General features: G+C 41.3%; 1 protein-coding gene across 5 annotated transcripts in view; it reads left to right on the top strand.

Annotated features, from left to right (window-relative positions):
- SETD5 (SET domain containing 5) overlaps nt 1-18,648 on the top strand; it is a 58,428-nt gene that overhangs the window by 24,655 nt on the left and 15,125 nt on the right. For 3 of the 5 annotated variants that reach the window (XR_004308736.1, XM_015874948.1, XM_015874945.1), the window contains exons 3-15: nt 707-918; nt 1,240-1,298; nt 1,694-1,881; nt 2,898-2,936; nt 4,452-4,694; nt 9,164-9,312; nt 9,605-9,722; nt 10,137-10,246; nt 10,532-10,778; nt 10,980-11,060; nt 12,902-13,180; nt 13,936-14,256; nt 15,643-15,885. Coding sequence is in view for 4 of the 5 variants with exons in the window: in XM_015874945.1 (XP_015730431.1) it covers nt 707-918; nt 1,240-1,298; nt 1,694-1,881; nt 2,898-2,936; nt 4,452-4,694; nt 9,164-9,312; nt 9,605-9,722; nt 10,137-10,246; nt 10,532-10,778; nt 10,980-11,060; nt 12,902-13,180; nt 13,936-14,256; nt 15,643-15,885 (2,289 nt within the window). In the remaining variant the exon portion in view is untranslated. Of the gene's footprint in view, nt 1-684; nt 919-1,077; nt 1,299-1,693; nt 1,882-2,897; nt 2,937-4,451; nt 4,695-9,163; nt 9,313-9,604; nt 9,723-10,136; nt 10,247-10,531; nt 10,779-10,979; nt 11,061-12,901; nt 13,181-13,935; nt 14,257-15,642; nt 15,886-18,648 lie in introns of all 5 variants that reach the window. The other 2 variants (XM_032447193.1, XM_015874946.2) reach the window with 2 other exon arrangements.

An 18,648-nucleotide genomic window follows, 5' to 3' on the forward strand; every position in this document is an offset into this window, starting at 1 on the left:
GTTTGGCTTACTTTGTGAGGGAACACTTGAGTTACAGCTGAGTTGTACCATACATTTTGCATTTGTGTGTTTACTGTTTATGAAGACTTGAGTACGTTATAGCAAGTTTTATTAGCATTCTAGGTGACAAGATTTTTTTTTTAACTGAATGAAGTGTGACTGTATATGAATATGAAGTATTTTCTTGGCAGTAATTCTGTGTCCTCTTTGGTTCATTGTACATTATTTGTGTTTGTTTAAACTACACAGATTTTCATATTGATGTGAGCAGTAAGAAAGAGTGGAAACATGGCTTGAACATGTATTGAACAGGATGTCATAGCATCCTTGAGGTTGAAAGGGATCTTTTGAGCTCATGTAGCCTACCCCCACCCTCCACTCAGGCAGAGTCAGCTGGAGCACATTGCCCAGAACTGAGTCCAGTAGAGTTTTGAATGTCTCAACTAACAGACTTCAAGACTACAGGTGTCATCTCAGATGGACAGTTAATGATAAAATAGCTCAGTTGCTTTTAAAGAACTTGAATTTTATTCATTGATGAATGTAATTCATGAAGAAAACCATTCACCTCTTTCAGAGCTTTACCTCCTTGGTAGATTGAGGAATTCAGATTACTTAACAACCGGTGTAAAACAGTAATAACCTGGGAAGTTTCCAAACATCATATCTTTACATTAAAAGTAGTACTGCCAATACTCATTTTCAGGATCATAATTATGGAGCCCCTCCTCCTCCAACGCCACCAGCCTCTCCTCCTGTCCAGACCATTATACCTCGTGCAGAACTGAACGGCTTGCACTCACCTGATGAGGAGAACTCCGGGGACAGTGAGAGCTCCTCAGAAGGAGAATCAATTCCCACTTGGTGCCACTGCAGTGTTTCTCAAGATGGTTTCCTCCTCAAGTGTGAGAAGTGCAGGTGAGCTTTGGTGCAGTGCAGATCTTGACTGCTCTTTGTGCTGACTTCTCAAGCCAAACTCTTGTCGTGTTTGGGCTATGGGTCGGACTTCCTTTTGCTAACTGGAGCGTTCTTTCCAGTGCTTTACCTAGTATTGACCCTCCTCCTTTGCGTTGTCAGCCTGACAAGTGTTGGTGGCACCAGGAGTGGAGATGAGGATGTTAAATCGATGTTCTTATCATCCTGGGCCCCACTGAGGGCACGCATCTTGTGACATCCTGTTGAATTTCAAGTGACTTTACTCCTACAAACCAGCTTCAATTGTGCATTCTCGTTTGGCAGAGGAATGAGCAGGGGGAAGGTGATCAGACTCCGCCGCCGGAAGCAGGACAACGTGTCAGGTAAATGAGTTTGCAATTCTGATACTAGTGACTTTTGCTTTCTTTCTGCAAGACCTTTGTCTTTTGGCTGATGTAATCATCTAATTGTGATCAGCACCTGCTAACGTTCTTTTCCTACCAACCACTGGGATTTTCTTCACTACTACCTCACCTCAGGTAGTTCTTGGGGCAGTCAGATTATCTTACGAACAAAAACGTGTGTTCATCTCTGCTATTCTGTATCAGAAATCTGGGGAACCTGTTCTCAACTTGAGAGGGAAAAGTGAAATGGTTTAGTTTTCGTGGGGAAGAGCTGTGTAGAGCTATCGAGTCATCTTGATGAAAGTAGTAGTAAGGTTGAGCTGCTCTCTGCGGGATGAATTATAAGGTTGCTAATGAAGCACTCCTTTCTGTAGGTGGGGACAGCAGTGCAACTGAGAGCTGGGATGAAGAACTATCTCCCTCTACAGTGCTGTACACAGCTACGCAGCACACCCCTACAAGCATCACGCTGACTGTCAACCGCGTCCGCAGAACCAAACCGAAGAAGAGGAAGAGGAGTACAGAAAAAGCTCGCACTGCTCCAAAGGCCAAAAAGATCAAGGTATGTGGAATGAGACAAGCTTGCTCTTTGATAGTTCCTATCAAATGCTATGTGGAGTACTTTTGAGAGTAGATTGTGAGCTTGTCAATAGACAAGCTTTTGTCCTCTGAGGAACTGCTCTTTCTGTTGTAATAATATGACTCCTTTTATTTGTGACCTGCTAGAGTATGTGGCTGTTAGTTTAGAATTACCTTACTCCAGCTCCACCCTTATTTCCCAACACTGTCCATTCATGTTCAGAGGTTTGAACTCTCATATTTTTCCTTCTGCTCTATTAGGATTTGGGGAAATAGCTCTTGGAGTTTGTCTGCTTATGCCAAAAGAGCAGTCTGTGAATGGAATGAAAAATGAAGTGAACGTGGCCATTTTTAGCAGATTACGTTACACTGGGCTGCAGTGCTTCTTGGCACTGTTCTTCAGAGGCAGAGATGGTGTATGCATAGAGAGCTTTGTAGGTAGCAACAAAGATTTGCTGAGGGATGACTTTACTGTCACTTGTGCAGGTTTGGTGACTGAAATAATTTTAAATTGCTTGCATTGGAATGGAAATATGTGTTCTTTCTGATCATCTACTGGCATTACCTGATTTTCCTCAAGTTCAGGGTTCCCTTGAAGCTGTTCTGATAGGCACTGATTAAGTAAAAGAATGGGAGCAGGAATCATGGGAAGTGTTAGAGTATGTTGGGAATTGGCTTGATTCTGTTGTTGACCCTTTCTTCTGTCAGGGTGAGCGGGTTCACTCAGGACAGTATGGCTTTTGATCTTGAGATTTTTATACTAAGCACAAAGCAGGACTTTACAGTTCAGAAGTCTTAACTGATGAAACTTCCTCTGGATTTACATTGCTGAATCTCTTTATGAATGTCCATTGCTTCTTCTGCAGGTCTTTCTGTATTTCTTCCCATCTGTTTTTAAGAGTCAATCTGTTCCATAAGATCTCCCATTCTGAAGCACTAATTTTCAGGAAAGGTTATAAAATAGTGTTTTTTTCTTCTCTCTCCTTGTTCCGGGGGCAGGCTTTTCGAGAGGGCTCACGGAAGTCTCTGAGAATGAAGGTGAGTGGAACTGAGAAGCATCTGTGATAACACTATGTTGTTGTTGTTTGGTTGGGTTTTTTACCCTCTAATTTTGTGCCTCTCATTATTTGTCTGGGGAATTTCTCACTGTGGTGTCTATGTCAAAATAATCCCAATCCTTTCCACACACTACAAGCAGGCCTGCTCAAAAGGGTATCCCATGAATCACCCCTTGAACCTTTTGCTTCAGATGGCTCATCACTTTCTGTAAGTTAGTATCATCCTGTTCCAAGAGATAAGACTGATTCATGACACCTTAGAGTGAAGTGTTTAAGATGCAGAACTGGTTGTGGCTGCTCTCTTATGAGGTCACTTATCATTTGACTGCATCAAATTAAATGTTGGTGTCCCCAGCAGCATTGCCTCTTTTCTTTCCACATCCTCTTCGAGTGCATAGAATGGTATATTTATCTCTTTTTTCTTTTTTTTTTTTTTTTTTAATACTAATTGGTTTGGTTATACAATATAAAGCTTATTTGACTAAATAAATAAATAAAAGCTAGGGGGAGGGAGCAAGTTACCTTGAAGTTTCCTCAGACTCCATCTGACCCCAGTCCTGTAAATGGAGGTGACTCCAAGCGGTTGACTCAGAGGAAATGGGGAGATTCTGTGGTGTGTCTGTCTGGGTGCATACTTGTCTCCATAGTACTTGAGTGCCTGGAGAGGCTAAACATACGTGCAGTTCTTATGTTTTTAATATGTATGATGAAAATGATCATTTTCAGTGATTCTGGTTACTGATACTTCATTGTGTTATACATCTTGGTCCTAAAAATCAGTTAAGTTTTGTACCTCTGGAATATTATTCATTGATTATTTCAATTATTGTCGAGGAAAGAATGAAGCTCATTTTTTTTCTACCAGCTTCTTTTCATCTCCTCCCTTACAAGATGATATAAATGGATTACCTGATTTTACCCTCTCTTCTTTATACAGCTTAGGACTTGCAGTTTTAACCTTCTGGGTATTAGCTTGTGCAGTACATTCAGTTTCTTGAAACCTTGGTGACCATTTAGCCAGAAGGTTTTTTAGGAGTATTTTGGGATCAGTCCCTGCAAAGATTGAGATATGATCAGCATCATCTAGCATTATGTTGGCTGTGAGTGGGTTGACTGTAAGACAAGCTTGCATGAGATTTACTTGCATTTGTGTGTTCTGTTCCTTTGCTTTTTTAATCTGCATAAATATTTTTTCCAAAGTGACTTAAAAAGATCTTCTTTTGGCCCAGTGATGGCTACATTGTCTTGTATGTAACAGTGCCAAATACCCATTTTCAAGAGGTCTTAGTCTGACACACAGTTCTTTATAGATTCCCTTGTGTACTGTTGTACAATATTTTGAAGGATGGAGATTCTGAAAAAGGTGTCATTGTAACCAGTGCTTTCTTAACTTGGAGCATATACGCCTCTTCTGTACTCTGTTGATAGGCTCAGAGCACTATGGATAGGTTTTGCCCATTGTGTGCTAGTCATTCACCCTTTGCTCTTTGTGCAGAATTCCCCTTCTGAAGCACACGCCTTGGATGAAAACACAGCTGAAGGGTGGGAGAATCGAATACGACTCTGGACAGATCAGTATGAAGAAGCCTTTACTAACCAGTACAGCGCTGATGTACAGAACCTGTTGGAGCGTCATCTGAACTCTAATAAAGACTACGTGGGCAAAACTGCTATGCTAGACACAATCAACAAAACAGAGTTGGCCTGCAATAATACCGTTATTGGGTCCCAGATGCAGGTAAGAGCTAATGTGATGAAAGAAGTGGGGTGGGTGAGGTCCTCTAGCTGCTGGGCATGTGTTGTGGGTGTGGGGGAGCAGGAATGTAGCTGGTCATGGGAAGAACGTGGGGCCTTCTTTGAGTATAGATCACTTGTATTCAGTTACATCAGCGTTATAAAGTTGAGGCCTTTTGTACACTTCTGCAATAAGATTCGCTGGTGTTTTGCTTTAAGTGCTTCTGGTGACTGAATGATGAACTGTACCTAATTCTGTCCCTTCTGAGATATGCAGAGGAGGTCAGTGTTTTGCCAGCTTTGTGGAATGCATGTAGAAAAGGAGGAACAGTGAAAGGATGTTTGTGTTGTGTTTATCCTCTCCTTCACTGTTCTGAGTTGATGTTTCATGCGGTCCATGAGTTGTTGGAGAGGAGCATTCCCACTCAGTTCAGGTGTTGTGGGGTTTCCTTGTTTGGAGGAACTGAAGATAGGTGGAACTGAAAATGATTGGTTCCAAAAACAGATGTGGGGCACCTCTCCTTCAGAATGGCAGCACAGTCAGAAACCTGAATATCAGGTATATGTTTGTGCTTGAATCATTCTTGTTTATATCAGGTGACTCACCTCTCTGTGAAGTTCATGAGTTCCCTCCCAACTTTCCCTCTGTTTTCATATAGGTGAAGCACACCAGGCAGATCACAGATATTGCCAGTAAGAGAGAGTGCAAAACAGGGACTTTAGACTCCTCCTTTCCACTCTTACCTCTAGATCTACAGTAATAAAACGTAGGAGGAGGAGGGAATAACCTTTCTATACAGCTGAGTGAATGGCCTTTCTAAATGGAGGAACTGTGAAAACAGTTCCCCTGGAATACACAGAGGGAAATGTTCTGCTTTTCTTGAAGATGTAATATTTTCTGAGTCTTACATGTAGTTTTCTATCTCCTTCGTATTAATTTTAGAAGAAGACCTTGAATAAACAGTAAAACATATGCTATTTTCTTTTTGTCACCTTCACAGCATATACCGGGACAGATGGTTATAAAAGAGCACCATACGTAAGAGTGCTTGTTCTTGTCATGCTTTCTTGCACTTTCCCTCTCCTGTACAGGTATAGATTTTCCCACAGGGAAAAGTGACCGACGTGCCAAATCGGAAGGTTCCAAATGGAATCAATCACAAAGAAACAAAAAGATTAAGTTGCAAAACTTTGTAGTGAGTTGCAGTTACTCTAAACAAGCTGTAGGTAGGTAGCTTTCATTCCAAATGCTGGCAGAGTACAAAGGGAATTGATGTCTGTGGTATCTCTTGGATACTGAGGAAGGTTGTCCTGAGCTGCTGCTTGTCAGCCCTTCTGTCCTTGTTTACCCTGCTCAGCAGATGGCTGCAAAGTGTTGTGAGGATGCTCGCTGGTACAGGTGTGGAGTGACCAGCCAGGAATATGAGGTCTCTTATCCTATGCTTTATGTCTTTTATTGACTCATTTGTCTCACCTCTGTTGGGTAAACTGAGAAGGTTTCTCATTTTGCATCACCTACCATTTCACTGGATATCATTACTGGATGTGAAAATAGCTTTTCTAGAAGATGAGAAAATAGGTACTTCCAAATAGGAAAAAATATGCAAATATTGCTCTGCTTGTCCATGAAGACTCTCAAGCATGCAGAAAGGAATAAAAATAGAATGTCATATATGTCCTGTGTGCTCTTACAGTTGATTAGCTTGGGTAAACTGTGATGTGAGTGTAGTCTGTGTATTCTTCCAAGGGAAAAAAAATACAAAGGGGGGGGGAGGGAAATGGTGACTTAAAAGCTTCCCCAAACTAGGATGAGTAGGAAGAGGTGGGCTAAGAAGTTTCATCCCAGATATGAGATTTTGATCATTGAGATGGTCTAAATAAGCCAGTTGTCAACTATCCGGATGATGCAAAGGAAAGCTTCTGAAACCTAAAGCTGTTTGGTACCAGGACTAAAAACAACTAGGTGGCCAGATGCCTGTCAGTTTGAAAGCGATGAAACGCTTTTCTGCCTTCTATTGCCAGAGCAAACCCAGGGTCATTATTTGCCCTTTGTTGCCTCTGATAATTGCTGACTTGAGCTCAAACCCCTGATTGATTTCCCATGCTAAAGTGAAGAGCCTTTATAAAATAAAGCCACCGAGTATTATGCAGATGTTGCTCTGCAAAAATATCAGAACGGTTTTGTCTGATTACCAGTCAGCAATCCCTGGCCTATGACGTGCATAAAATCATTTGTTCTTTTCACACATGAAAGCATGGCAGCTAATCCTCTTCATATTTCTAAATTCAGAGTACGAAAAACAAGCTGAGCTAGGATCTTACAGAAATGCTGAGATCATTCCTGTTGTACCAAACTGAGATCATTGTGAAGCTTTGCAGATGCACTGATTCTCTCTCCTCCATGGGTTTTCTTTCCCTTTCACCATCTCACTTCATCCTACTGGTGTTCCACAAGCTGTTCTCCAAAATGAGGTGAACAGTAATGCAAAGCAGTCATGGACTGAAGGCGGGAGTGAAGGCCACCAGATAATAATTCGCATTTCTAAAAGATAGGAAGAAAACTATAGAACTGTGAAATAATTAAGGTTGGAAGGAAACAAGAAGCTCATCTGGTCCAACCCTCCTGCATACAGAGCCTGTTTAGATAAGGAGCTGATCATAACAGAAAATATGTGAATGTGACCACAGAATACTACTGTTGTCAGTAAAGGAAAGCATCTTATCTTAGAGTTTACTCATGTTATGGGGTTGTTGATCAGAAATTGGGGCTAGCAGTGTGACTTCTTGGTCCTAAAATATTTCTTTCATGCATTTTAATTGGTTTCTCTTTATTTGGGAAATGATCTGTTTGTTCCTGTCGGGATTCAAGATATGACACTGCAAGGCTTTTCATAGTCTCTCAAATCCATGCATTCAGGTTTTTCCAATTGTCTGCAGATATATTGGTATGAAAATGTTTGCAAGAGTTGTGCCCTGTAGGCATGGTAAACATAGCACTGGATATATCTCTACAAGAAGATCTGGCATAGCAAGGCCATTATTCCCATCTGCATAGGTTTCAAGTGAATATTTTTATAAAGCTATTTTTGTCCTGGAGACCTGAGTGAGAGAATTCGACTAATAGATCTTTCTTTATTGGCTGATCCAAGATTTGCAGTGTAATGTCATATTAAAACAGTGAAAGCCTCCTTCTTCCCAAAGAGATTTATTCAAAACACATGTAAGATTGCAGGGTAAACTCTGTGATTCAGGGCTCTCAACGTGGTCAGCATGGAGGGCTTTGTTTCTTCCCAGTGCTGAGTGCTGCCATAGGGCCATACCTCTGTTTTCCTGATGTTAGATGTCATCATTCTGCTGTTTTTCATATTGAGCCCTTCCTTAAGCTAATGCAATTTTTATTCAGATGAGCAGACTGCACAGTAGCTGTTTCTAACAAGTTTCATCAGGAAAAGTTGGGAGCTTTCCTTCAACAACATCATGTGGTTTACTTCTAATTTAGATAGATGGATGTCACTGTTGCTGAAGCAAGAACACTTATGTCTTGGTTCAGCCTGGAGGAGTATCAAGAAGTGGTCCTTATGAACAATGAATAAGGTACTTAGGAAGGAGCACGCTCAGTTCTCTTGTGGTGAGGCAGCCAGCCATCTTCACATAACTCTGTAAATTTGTATGTGCAGAGAGATTTAACCTGATAAGCAAAGGAAGGGGTTTTTTTGGTTTTTCAATAAAAGAAATCTTTTCTATGTCCTAGTGTTTATAATATCCTTCCATTGTGCCAAAAAATGTGTCATTTTTGGATGTTTGTGCTTAAAGACCAATGTGGTTTCATACTGTCAAGATGTGTTGTTGTGAAAATCCATTGTAATAGAAAGTAGACTTGAACACGAAGGAGATTCACTAAACTGTCAGCATCTGCTTAAAAATGTATTTCTTCATGTTAAAAAAAAGTGTGATAAAATCCTCAGCACTGGTTGATCAGGAAGATGAAGAAGATTCTGGATGGAAGATGGAAATTGACAGCTTAAGTCTTTGGCTTGTTAGCTAGAATTACCATCCTCTGCAGAAGGAAAAGCTTCTGTTTTTCCTCTGAATGTGTGACAACCCACAATTTAGGAAAGATTTGAGTTATTCTGTCTGTGAAAGTGGCCATAATTGCAGAGCAGTTCCCTATTAGCAGCAACTGACAGGTCTGGTTATGCCTCCTAGCTGCAAGACTAAAACCCTCTGTCTGATAGATCTGTGAGTCTGTTGAAGGAAAGAAATAAGTACTTTGTTTTTGATAAATATAATCAAGGTCATTGGTTATCACTAAACTGTTACAGGATAACAGGATAAACAATATATTGACTGGATGTATGTGCAGTTTTTGGATGTTTCTGCTGGATTAATTTTTCTTTTCTTGTAAGCAATATTCTCTCCATGAGTTGCAGGCCTTTGGTTTAAACGCTTGTATTTCACTCTGTTTTGTTACAGCTGCAGCTGGGACGGGTGACTCGGGTTCAGAAGCACCGGAAGATCCTGAGGGCAGCAAGAGACTTGGCACTAGATACCCTTATAATTGAGTATCGAGGGAAGGTTATGTTACGACAGCAATTCGAGGTCAATGGGCATTTCTTCAAAAAGTAAGAGTACTACAAAGTGATTAGTTTGAGAGCATCATGGCACAGAGAGGGCTAATGTGCACTTGCAGGGCCCTTGCCATCTGTGCCACCCATAGAAATGTGAAATCGAATATATAGCCTCAGCCTGATGCTCTCCTCATGAACCAAAACCCACTGAAGTTAATCTGTTCGATCTTGCTCATGGAAATGCATAGGCTTCCAGAGCAGCAGTACTGATCGAAACACTGCTTCCTGTTTTAAATGCCATGGGAATTGAGTATTCGGGGATTGAGACATTCTGTTACTTCTCCAGGCCATATCCATTTGTGCTGTTCTACTCCAAGTTCAATGGCGTTGAAATGTGTGTTGATGCCCGCACCTTTGGTAACGATGCCAGGTTCATCAGGCGCTCCTGCACTCCAAATGCAGAGGTAAATTCTCTTCCCCATCACCAAAATTGCGGATAAATTTTACATAAGTCTGATGCATTTACTTTTTATGAATATTCAAATTTAGAATGCAGTAAACAGGGTGAATTCTCTGCATATCCTGCTCATTTGATGGTTTATATTTGGAATAAGAGATGAGCAGAAGGTTGGGAAAGTGAGTTTTTTCTTGAAGGGAAGTGTTTCTATTAAGGTTTCATCTGGCTGCAGAATCATAGGGGTAAGCAGGTGTGAGTGGAAAAGCATAGGATAGCAGTGAAATAAGCGTTTCCCTTTAGCAGTTTTTGGATAATTATTCATGTAATATTTGAGAGCTACTTTACTGAAGGAGTCTTCCCTCTCAGAAATAAGAAGTGCAACTTGTGGAGATGTTAGTTTCTCTCTGCTTTGTTTAACAAGGTTCGTCATGTGATTGCTGATGGGATGATCCACCTGTGTATCTATGCTGTTGCCACCATTGCCAAGGACACAGAGGTTACCATCGCCTTTGACTATGAGTACAACATCTGGTGAGTCCTTCACCTCGCCCAGGAGCTCTCCACTGCCCTCCTGGACTGGACATCTTCCTCCAGCCCTTTCCTCGCATTCTACATTTTGCTCCGTTTTCTACTGAATTGCATTTTCCGGCTATTCTGTCCAGTTCTGCTGGCATATTCTACAGTAGAGGCCATAAGGTAGCCTGCTGTCCTTGCTTTGACACGTGGTGAGATGTTTAGTAGGAGATGCATTGAATGTCTCTGTGCAAGGGTTGAGAAATGAAGAGTGACACGAATTATGTTTGTGTTTTGGAGCAGCAACTATAAAGTGGACTGTGCGTGTCACAAGGGGAACCGGAATTGCCCTGTGCAGAAACGTAGCCCAAATGCTGCAGAACACCTACCTCCACCTGTTTTAGGCACACTGATTGGGGCAGAAACACGGCGACGAAAAGCCCGTCGAAAGGAGCTAGAAATGGAACAGCAGGGCGTTGTGTTGGATGAGAACATCAGTCAACAAACAGAAGAAGTTCCAGAGGGACCTGCTGCAGTCAGTGACAATGAGGTAGAACTCCTGACGTTTTGTCAGATACTTTTGTTGTTGAATGGTTTTATTGGTGTGGAATCTCATCAGGGACAATACCGTGTCTTCAGAACAGAAAATGCCTGAGGCCTTTTTTAAACCTTAGATTTCTATGAGAATCTTGAGAACTTTAAAATGCTGCCAGATTTTGTTTGCTCTGCTAAGTCTTGACTTCTCTTTTAGGTTGCAGATAAGGAGGAGAAACAAGAAGAGGAGAAAGAGGAGTCTGTAGATGAACAAGGAACCTTGGTCCACAGCAGACGGGCAAGTACCTTTCTGTTTATCCTTCCCCTTATGACTGGCTTAATGTAGTGACCAGCAGGTCCAGTTGGTTATTTCATGTCTTTCAACACAAATTCCAGCTGTTTGTGGTCATCAGTTAACTCCACACAGCAGGATTTAGGTGAAGACATTGCAGTTAGGGAGGATTCATTTCCTGGTTGAAAGGTTTAGCTGTTAGTTTCAGGGCTATTTTATTGTCAAACTCGTACCACTAAAAAGACAATGCTAGGTTCAAAAAAGGTAATTGCACCCTTTTTATGTTCCTACAGTGCCCCTCATTTTGCCAGCCCAAGAATTTATGGAGCCATATCATGAGCCAGAACCTTGACCCTTTTCGATGAGTTGGGCTTGTTAACCTGTATCTGTTCTATGTATGAGTTGACTGAACTGTTGTGCAGATTATGTTGCTGTGAGGGAAGGGGGTAGGATGACGTGGCAAACCTTTTTAAGAGGGATAGGCTACCAACAGCATTTCTGGCACAAATCTGCAAAAGTCAGTATATTCTTTATTAGGAAATCCTTTTGTGCACCTTATTGCTCTCTTGATCAAAGTATTTCTTAGTGCTTTTGGTTCTGAGCCTCTTTTCAAGTTTCTTATATTGTTAGTTTTGTTTAAAAAAAAAAAAAAAAATAGTGAAGAAAAGGGACTTCTGTCCTTCTGCCAGCCAACAAATGTATCAGAGTTGGGAGTTCCTTGTTTTCTTTGTTCACTAAATACCCTGACCACCATACTTTTCTCTAATCAGAAAGATCAATCTTCCATGTGGAAATTTCCTGAGAATGTTTTAATCATTAAGATAGAACTGTAAATTGCAGAGCCAGGGGACATCCAACAGAGGTATCCTTGGATTATCTCATGGATTTTTTAGAAGGGGAAAGATAAGGCTGTAAGTTTCTGCTCGAATTTGAATAGAAGCAGTCTCCTGTCAGACTGACCATAAGCTTGGAGGGAAGACTCTATTTTTAATGCAAGGAAACTCATCTGAGACAGTATAGTTCAAGAAACACATCCAAGTGAAGTGTTAGTTTCCCATGAGCTTGTAAGCCCTGTTCCTGTACGTGTTTCACCAGTTAATCTCCTCTGATGATATTCAGCTTTCTATACTTGGCACCAGATAAAATACCTTTACCTGAAGTTTTCTCAATCTTGAAAATGTATTTTTGTGGACTGAATATTTTTGAAACATAACACTACAGTGGCAGGGTTGCTGTGTGTTACTATTGCTGTGTGCTTTAAGGCACTTCCTCCCCCTTGACAATTCCTAGAAGGCAGCTGATCCCACCTGATTCTTCTTGAAATTCACTTGGCTTGTCTGCCAGGCTCTGCAATGTTATTGTACTGGGTCTTTTATATATGGAATTATATTTCTGACAGAGCTAGGTGATAAGATTTCCTGTTGTTTGTTTACCTAATAAATACCTTCTTGCCTCCCTGCTCTTTTATGTTCTGTTTTTCTTACCCAGTGTAAGCTGCTTGGACAAAAGCTTTTGTTTTGAGCTGGGTGATCTCCTGACAATTTGTGTGGTAGTTTTGTCCTTGCTGAAAATTACTGATTCACTTCTGTTGCCTCTGGCTTATGTTTGCTTCTAATGTTTTTTCATTAGCAAGCAGATCCATTTGTTTCCAGGTCATCTTTTCATTCTGTTCTTTCTCTCATTTTTCAGTCCTTAAATCTTGTTTCCTTTTGGCTACTTTATAAAAGTAACTCAGTAGTACCGAAGTGGTCCTATTTAAGAACCAAATCTAGTTCGTCTTGCTACTCTATGAATGCATAATTACATTGTCGGTATTCTAACTTCGATTTACTTTTTTTTTGTTCTAGACCCGGGAAGACAGGAAGGTAGAAGCCATCATGCACATGTTTGAAAATTTGGAAAAGAGAAAGAGGAGACGAGAGCAGCCATCAGAACGGAGCAGCACTGATGCTGAAGTCAGCATCAATTCTGAGGCTCCTGAGGTGGAGGAAGTAAAAACAGAGACTCCTGAAACTGAGGATGCAACTTCAACACCTGCTGCTGCTGCTGCTGCTGCTGCTGCTTCCAATGTTTCTAACAGTAACAGCAGCACTGGGGTGAACACAAGGCGGTCTTCACAAGTAGCGGTAAGATGAAGATGTGTAAGATCCTGCACACCAAACTCATAAGCAGCTTGTCTCAACAGGATTAGGAGAAACTTCAGAGGGTCTCTAGACTGTTCTCACCCAGACAGGGCTGGCTTTGAGGTCAAACCATGTAGCCCAGTCATTTACCCTGTCTTGTCTTTAATACTTCCAAGGGTGGAGATTGCATGTCCTTTGGGAGACCTCATCCAATTCTTGTGATGACAAACTTTTGCTTTTTTCAGTCTGAATGTATGTATGTTATCTTGTCAGCCCACCATATGCTGGCTGCAAAGAGCCTGCATTTTCTTGTGCCCTCAGTTTGAACGTAGGAAGGCTTTTCTTAGGTGGCACTCTTGTTTGGGTGGATTAAGCCCAGCTCCTTCACTCAGTGGGCACTGTATATTAGGAGGTCTTTTCCCTTTTCTTTGTGTTTGTTTTTTGGGGTTTTTTTTTGCTTGCTTTTTTTTTCCCCCCGTCTACTTTCGTTATGTGTGTTCCCATTATACAGCATATATTTTGTCTATGTATTTTCACAGATACTTGCCTAGAATGATGCTTGCCAACTCAGATCAGAAGTGATCATAGTTGCCTTAAGACAAATAGCAAGTTGCATAGTGCTGCTGTCTTACTTAAGACCAGTATTCTAGCTGACCAATTAAGAACATAACAAAGAAAATAGTAGTGTGTGTCTGTCTTTTAGAAGAGAAATTGAAGGCTCCTAGTGGTGCTTGGACTAATGACAATTTATGTTGTAGGATGCTGCCCCAGAAAAAACAGTTACTAAGCCTGCTCCAGCAAAACCCTCCAGGCCCCGACCAAAAAGTCGATTCTCTCGATACCGGACCAGTTCAGCACAAAGACTGAGAAGACAGAAACAAGCCAATTCCCAGCAAGCTGAACTTGTACAGGCTGTCTCAGAGGAGGGAAGCACTGCCAGCTTGGTAACCACAACAGATGTCACCAGTGTGGAAGGTCCAGGAGAAGGCAGACAATTGATGGGATCTGACCCAACTGTTATCCTGGCTGCAGGATCTCAGTCTAATCGGACTGCAGTGAAGTACCCCAAAACTAAAAAGGTAAATATGATCAAATGCTCAAACTGGACAGGGAAAAAGTAGGTGTTTTGTGATCCTTAAGGAAAAGTTGGCTCAGGGGAAACTTCTTCTGAACACTCAGAATGACCTGATTTTATATTGGCTTTATTTTTTCTCTTGTAGTGTCTAAGAGCCCTCATCATGAGTCAGATGGCTGCTCAGTGCTGTGCAAAGACCAAGAAATGATTAGCAGATCAATACAGTTAGTCTACATAGAACGTAGATGCCAGCGGGCTGATGGAGGTGCAGTAGGAATGGTCTCACTGTTCGGGTACAGCAGAGAGCCTAGAGACAAATCATGCAGCTGTGGGGAGGAAACCACTTCCAGCTTGAGGGGTCCTGGCAAAAGGGTTGTAGGAGGATTGTCATTATAAGGAATTGGGTGATGGAGGGTGAACCCTGATTGAGAAAGCAAAAAGTAATACCTGTGGTAAGGAATGTGCTCTTTGTGGGCACACTGAGCTTGAGATATTACCCAGTCACCTGAGAGGTGCTAAGCACTTCTCAGGGTAAAGAATCCATAAACTGCATGCTTACAGTCTTGAGAAGTTTTCTCCATGCTTTCGGTGTATTGGAAGCAAGGAGGAAAAGGCTGTCAACCAAGAATTTTACGTTAAATTAAACAGCACAGAGGTGAAGTGAGACTTACTTAAAACAAAAAACCAAAAAACCCAACAACAAAGCCACCAGAATTAACTATTATTTATTGCATCCTGCAAAGAATAATAGAGATTCTCTTGTGTATACTGCCAAGAGGATGAGAGAAAAGTTGAGCCACTCTATAGTAAGGGTTAGGTGGGGTATAAGTTTAGAATAGCATAACAGTGTGTTGAGATCAGTAGCAGCATCTTTTAGAGATCGGTGGGATGGCAGGATGGGGGGTATTTGTTTAGAACAAAATGGAATAGGTTAGCTTTCAGCTTGGCAGAACTGAAAACTGAGAGAGAAATGTGACTGCAGACTAAAATATGCAAGCTGTGAGAAGTTTCTGAGGGAAATGAGAAATTGCAGAAGATAGAATGCCAGCATGTACTGGGAATAAAAAAAAATAGCTATGAATACAGTTAGGCTTGCAGCTAGAAACTGGCTTAGAACAATGCAGTCAAATTCTAGGTGAACCTTCTAATAATGTTAATGAAGGTAAAATTGAGCTACTTCTATAAAACAGGATTAACTGATGCTGTGCCTATAGTAGATGAGAATTGGAACTGATGCAGCAAAGTTGTGGTTCTGTATTTCCTGTTGAGGAATATAAGGAGGTTTAGCATACAAGCTGACCCTGCGCATTGCTTTCCTGTGTGCCTTTGTGCCATATTACCTTTCTTCTTCCTCTGTGCTAGTTGCATTGACATGTGTTTTCTTCTTCAGTATCTTGTTACGGAATGGCTGAATGACAAGGCAGAAAAGCAGGAGTGCCCTATTGAATGCCCTCTGCGCATTACTACAGACCCAACAGTTTTGGCAACAACTCTAAATATGTTGCCAGGTCTCATCCACTCCCCGCTAATTTGTACCACACCTAAACACTACATTCGTTTTGGATCACCTTTCAACCCCGAGAGGCGTCGAAGGCCCTTTCTGTTGGATGGAATTTACAGCTCTTGTAAAAAGGTATGTTTGCTCATGTCTTACCTCTGGGGGCTGTATACTCATCATGCTGTTACATGTACAATTGTAAATCTGTCCTGTTCTATCTGAGCCTGTTTCCATGTATTCCTGCTGAGCTGGCCTCATCTGGTGTCTTGAAGCAGTCTGCGGGTGGTGACTGCTAACCCTCTTCTGCCCAGGGTTCAAGTCTTCATCCTTGCTTTTTACTGTAGTAGAACTGTTCTGTGATTCCCTTTGAAACATTTATTTTTGCATCTATAGTGGCTGTTTATTATCTAGCATACGAGATTTGAGGTATTTAATTGTTGCCCTTAGAATGCATTTCCTCACTACTTTCACAGTCAGAAGATGATTCGCTTTGTGGGGACAGGACAGTGTTCCAAAACACTTTGGGAATACAGTGCCTCAGTCAGGTTCTGCTCTCTTTGGAGAGCCTGTATTATTTAGCAGAGCAAGCCCACAGCTCTTTTTGGGATCACAAAATAGCTGTATATTTGTGGCCCTGTAGGAAGCCCAAGCTGAGTACTTTGTTTCTCCAGAGATGGTGTGTGGCCAGCAAAAGCTAGCATTTACCCATCCACAGGGAAACAGTAGTTCAGTCACATTTCTATCTGAATCTGTCTTGCCTGTCACCTGTCAGCTTTGCTCAGAGGCTTTTCCAGTTCCTGTATAATTAATTACCTGAGAGCAGCTTTATGGAAATCCTTTCTGATCTCACAGTCTTGGTAGCTCTTAAAGTCAGGCACCATGTCCTAGTTTCTTTGCCCTCCTTTGAGGAAGTTATATCCAAAGAGAAGTTTTGGACTTTGCTATTCTCACCTTCAGCCAATTTGTTGCCTTACACTAACACACGCTTCGGAAAAAAAAAGTCTTTCCTCATTATTTCCTTCATAGATACAGCTCTGATGGTTCATATATACTCATAGGAACAAAGTCCTGTTTGCTTCCATGGGCAATCTTCCCATGCTTCTTTTGTTACCTTTGGCTATTTTCTAGTCACGCAGTAATTGTGACTGTTTGAGAGTGAATGGAATAGTCTCACTATGGAATTCTTTCACTTGGTCCACGTCTTTTTGAAGTCAGTGAACGTTGTTTTGCAGCTCAGGGATTCTCGGTGCTGAATAAAGCAGAAAGCTGCTTTGTGTCATGTAGCCTATACCCATTTGTGCTTCCCAGTGTGACAACTGAATTTTCTTTTGACAGGTTGATTTAGACCTGTTCAGTCTGTGATTTACTGTGTTTGTTAGAAAAAAATCTATTTGTTTTCAGGGCCATAATTTTAGAAGTGATTGTTTCTGGCTTTGTGTGGTATTTTGTTCTAGTCTGCATTGAGCTGTGTCCTGTTTTTTCCTATCCATTTCCCAGATTACTAAGAAAATGTTGAATGCTGTCTTCTAGCATGTTCTTGTTCTTCCTAGGCTGACACTGTCTGAAAACCGCACTGCCTGTTCCAGTACTTAAATAATTAGTGAAGGATTTGGTGTCCAGAACCTATGTTGCAGATTTTTTAATAGATCTCTACTTTTTTGAAATAAAATAATTTATAACTGCTCTAATAAGGATTTACATCTACTTTATAGGAGTTCCCCAGCTTTTCCATGCAAAAGACTGCTTGCTAGCATTTGGTGCTTCTATCATTTCTGCTGACATCCTGGAGATGTAGGAAAAAGTCAGGAATGTTCAGAAAGCTCTCACAAGGAAAACCTCCTTTTCAGCTAGCTAAGGTCTAGAAATGGTCCACAGCTTGATAATACTACTCTCCCATGACCTGATCTATGTTGTATCTGCTTCTTGATTATTCAGTCAGGAATGATGATTTATAAAGGTTGCTCAAATCGATCACATGTATTTTCTTGGGTTGTCTGCAGGCTTCTTTAATCTGCTGAGAACTGTGCCAAAAAACGAAGCTGATCTCAGCTTGCATCCAAAGCATGCCAATGTCTGTACCTTACAGGGAAACTGAACTGTATAACGAGTTCACATTCATCACACGTTCAGTGACTTGGCTGCCAGATAAGATGCCACATTTGAGGTAGCTGTGCTCCACACTGACTGGCTGGCACTCCACACTCTTTGTAGTGGCTACAGTGTAATCCACTGAGATAGATTTGAACAAAGAAAGTGTCTGCTGTACAGTATTGAAGGCCATCAGAATAGGTCCTGTCACCCGCTCTTCACCTCTGCGTTAAAGTTGTTTCACTTTGAGGATTGTGACCACTGAGTTTTCAACACGCTTCCATGATAGCTTGAGGAATCATATATTACATATATGTATCTCTGATAGGACACACTTTCTGATGTGCAGAACAACTAACTGGATTACTGAAAGGCAAAGCTATGGTCTTAAACCTTTCTCGGAGAATAAAAGACCTGTGAAGTGAATCCCTCGGGTAAACTACACAAATTGTTGTATTTTTACAGCAGTTTTCCTGTCATTTGGCTGAATTACCTTTGTGTTTTCCGTTTCGTATTTATAAAGTAACCAAAGGTTTCCTGCCTGCTGTCAGGAGTTGGTTTGGATCAAGACATGGAGCTTAGCACAGCCACTGTAACAGCTCATTTGATGAGTCTGCAATTCAAGTTCACATCCATGTTCTAAATACCACCATGATTTTTCTCTCTTTTATCTGTAGCTGAAGAAAAGATTCTTTTTTTTTTTTTCCTTTTTCTTCTAAACCCCTTGAAAACGGCTGCTTGTGTTTTATCAGATTTTTTGTTCTTTTTCTCTGCCTGGAAGCGAGTGCAGTCCTAGAAGAACTATGTGAC

The sequence above is a fragment of the Coturnix japonica genome, chromosome 12 (genome assembly GCF_001577835.2).
Source record: "Coturnix japonica isolate 7356 chromosome 12, Coturnix japonica 2.1, whole genome shotgun sequence".
NCBI lineage: Eukaryota > Metazoa > Chordata > Aves > Galliformes > Phasianidae > Coturnix > Coturnix japonica.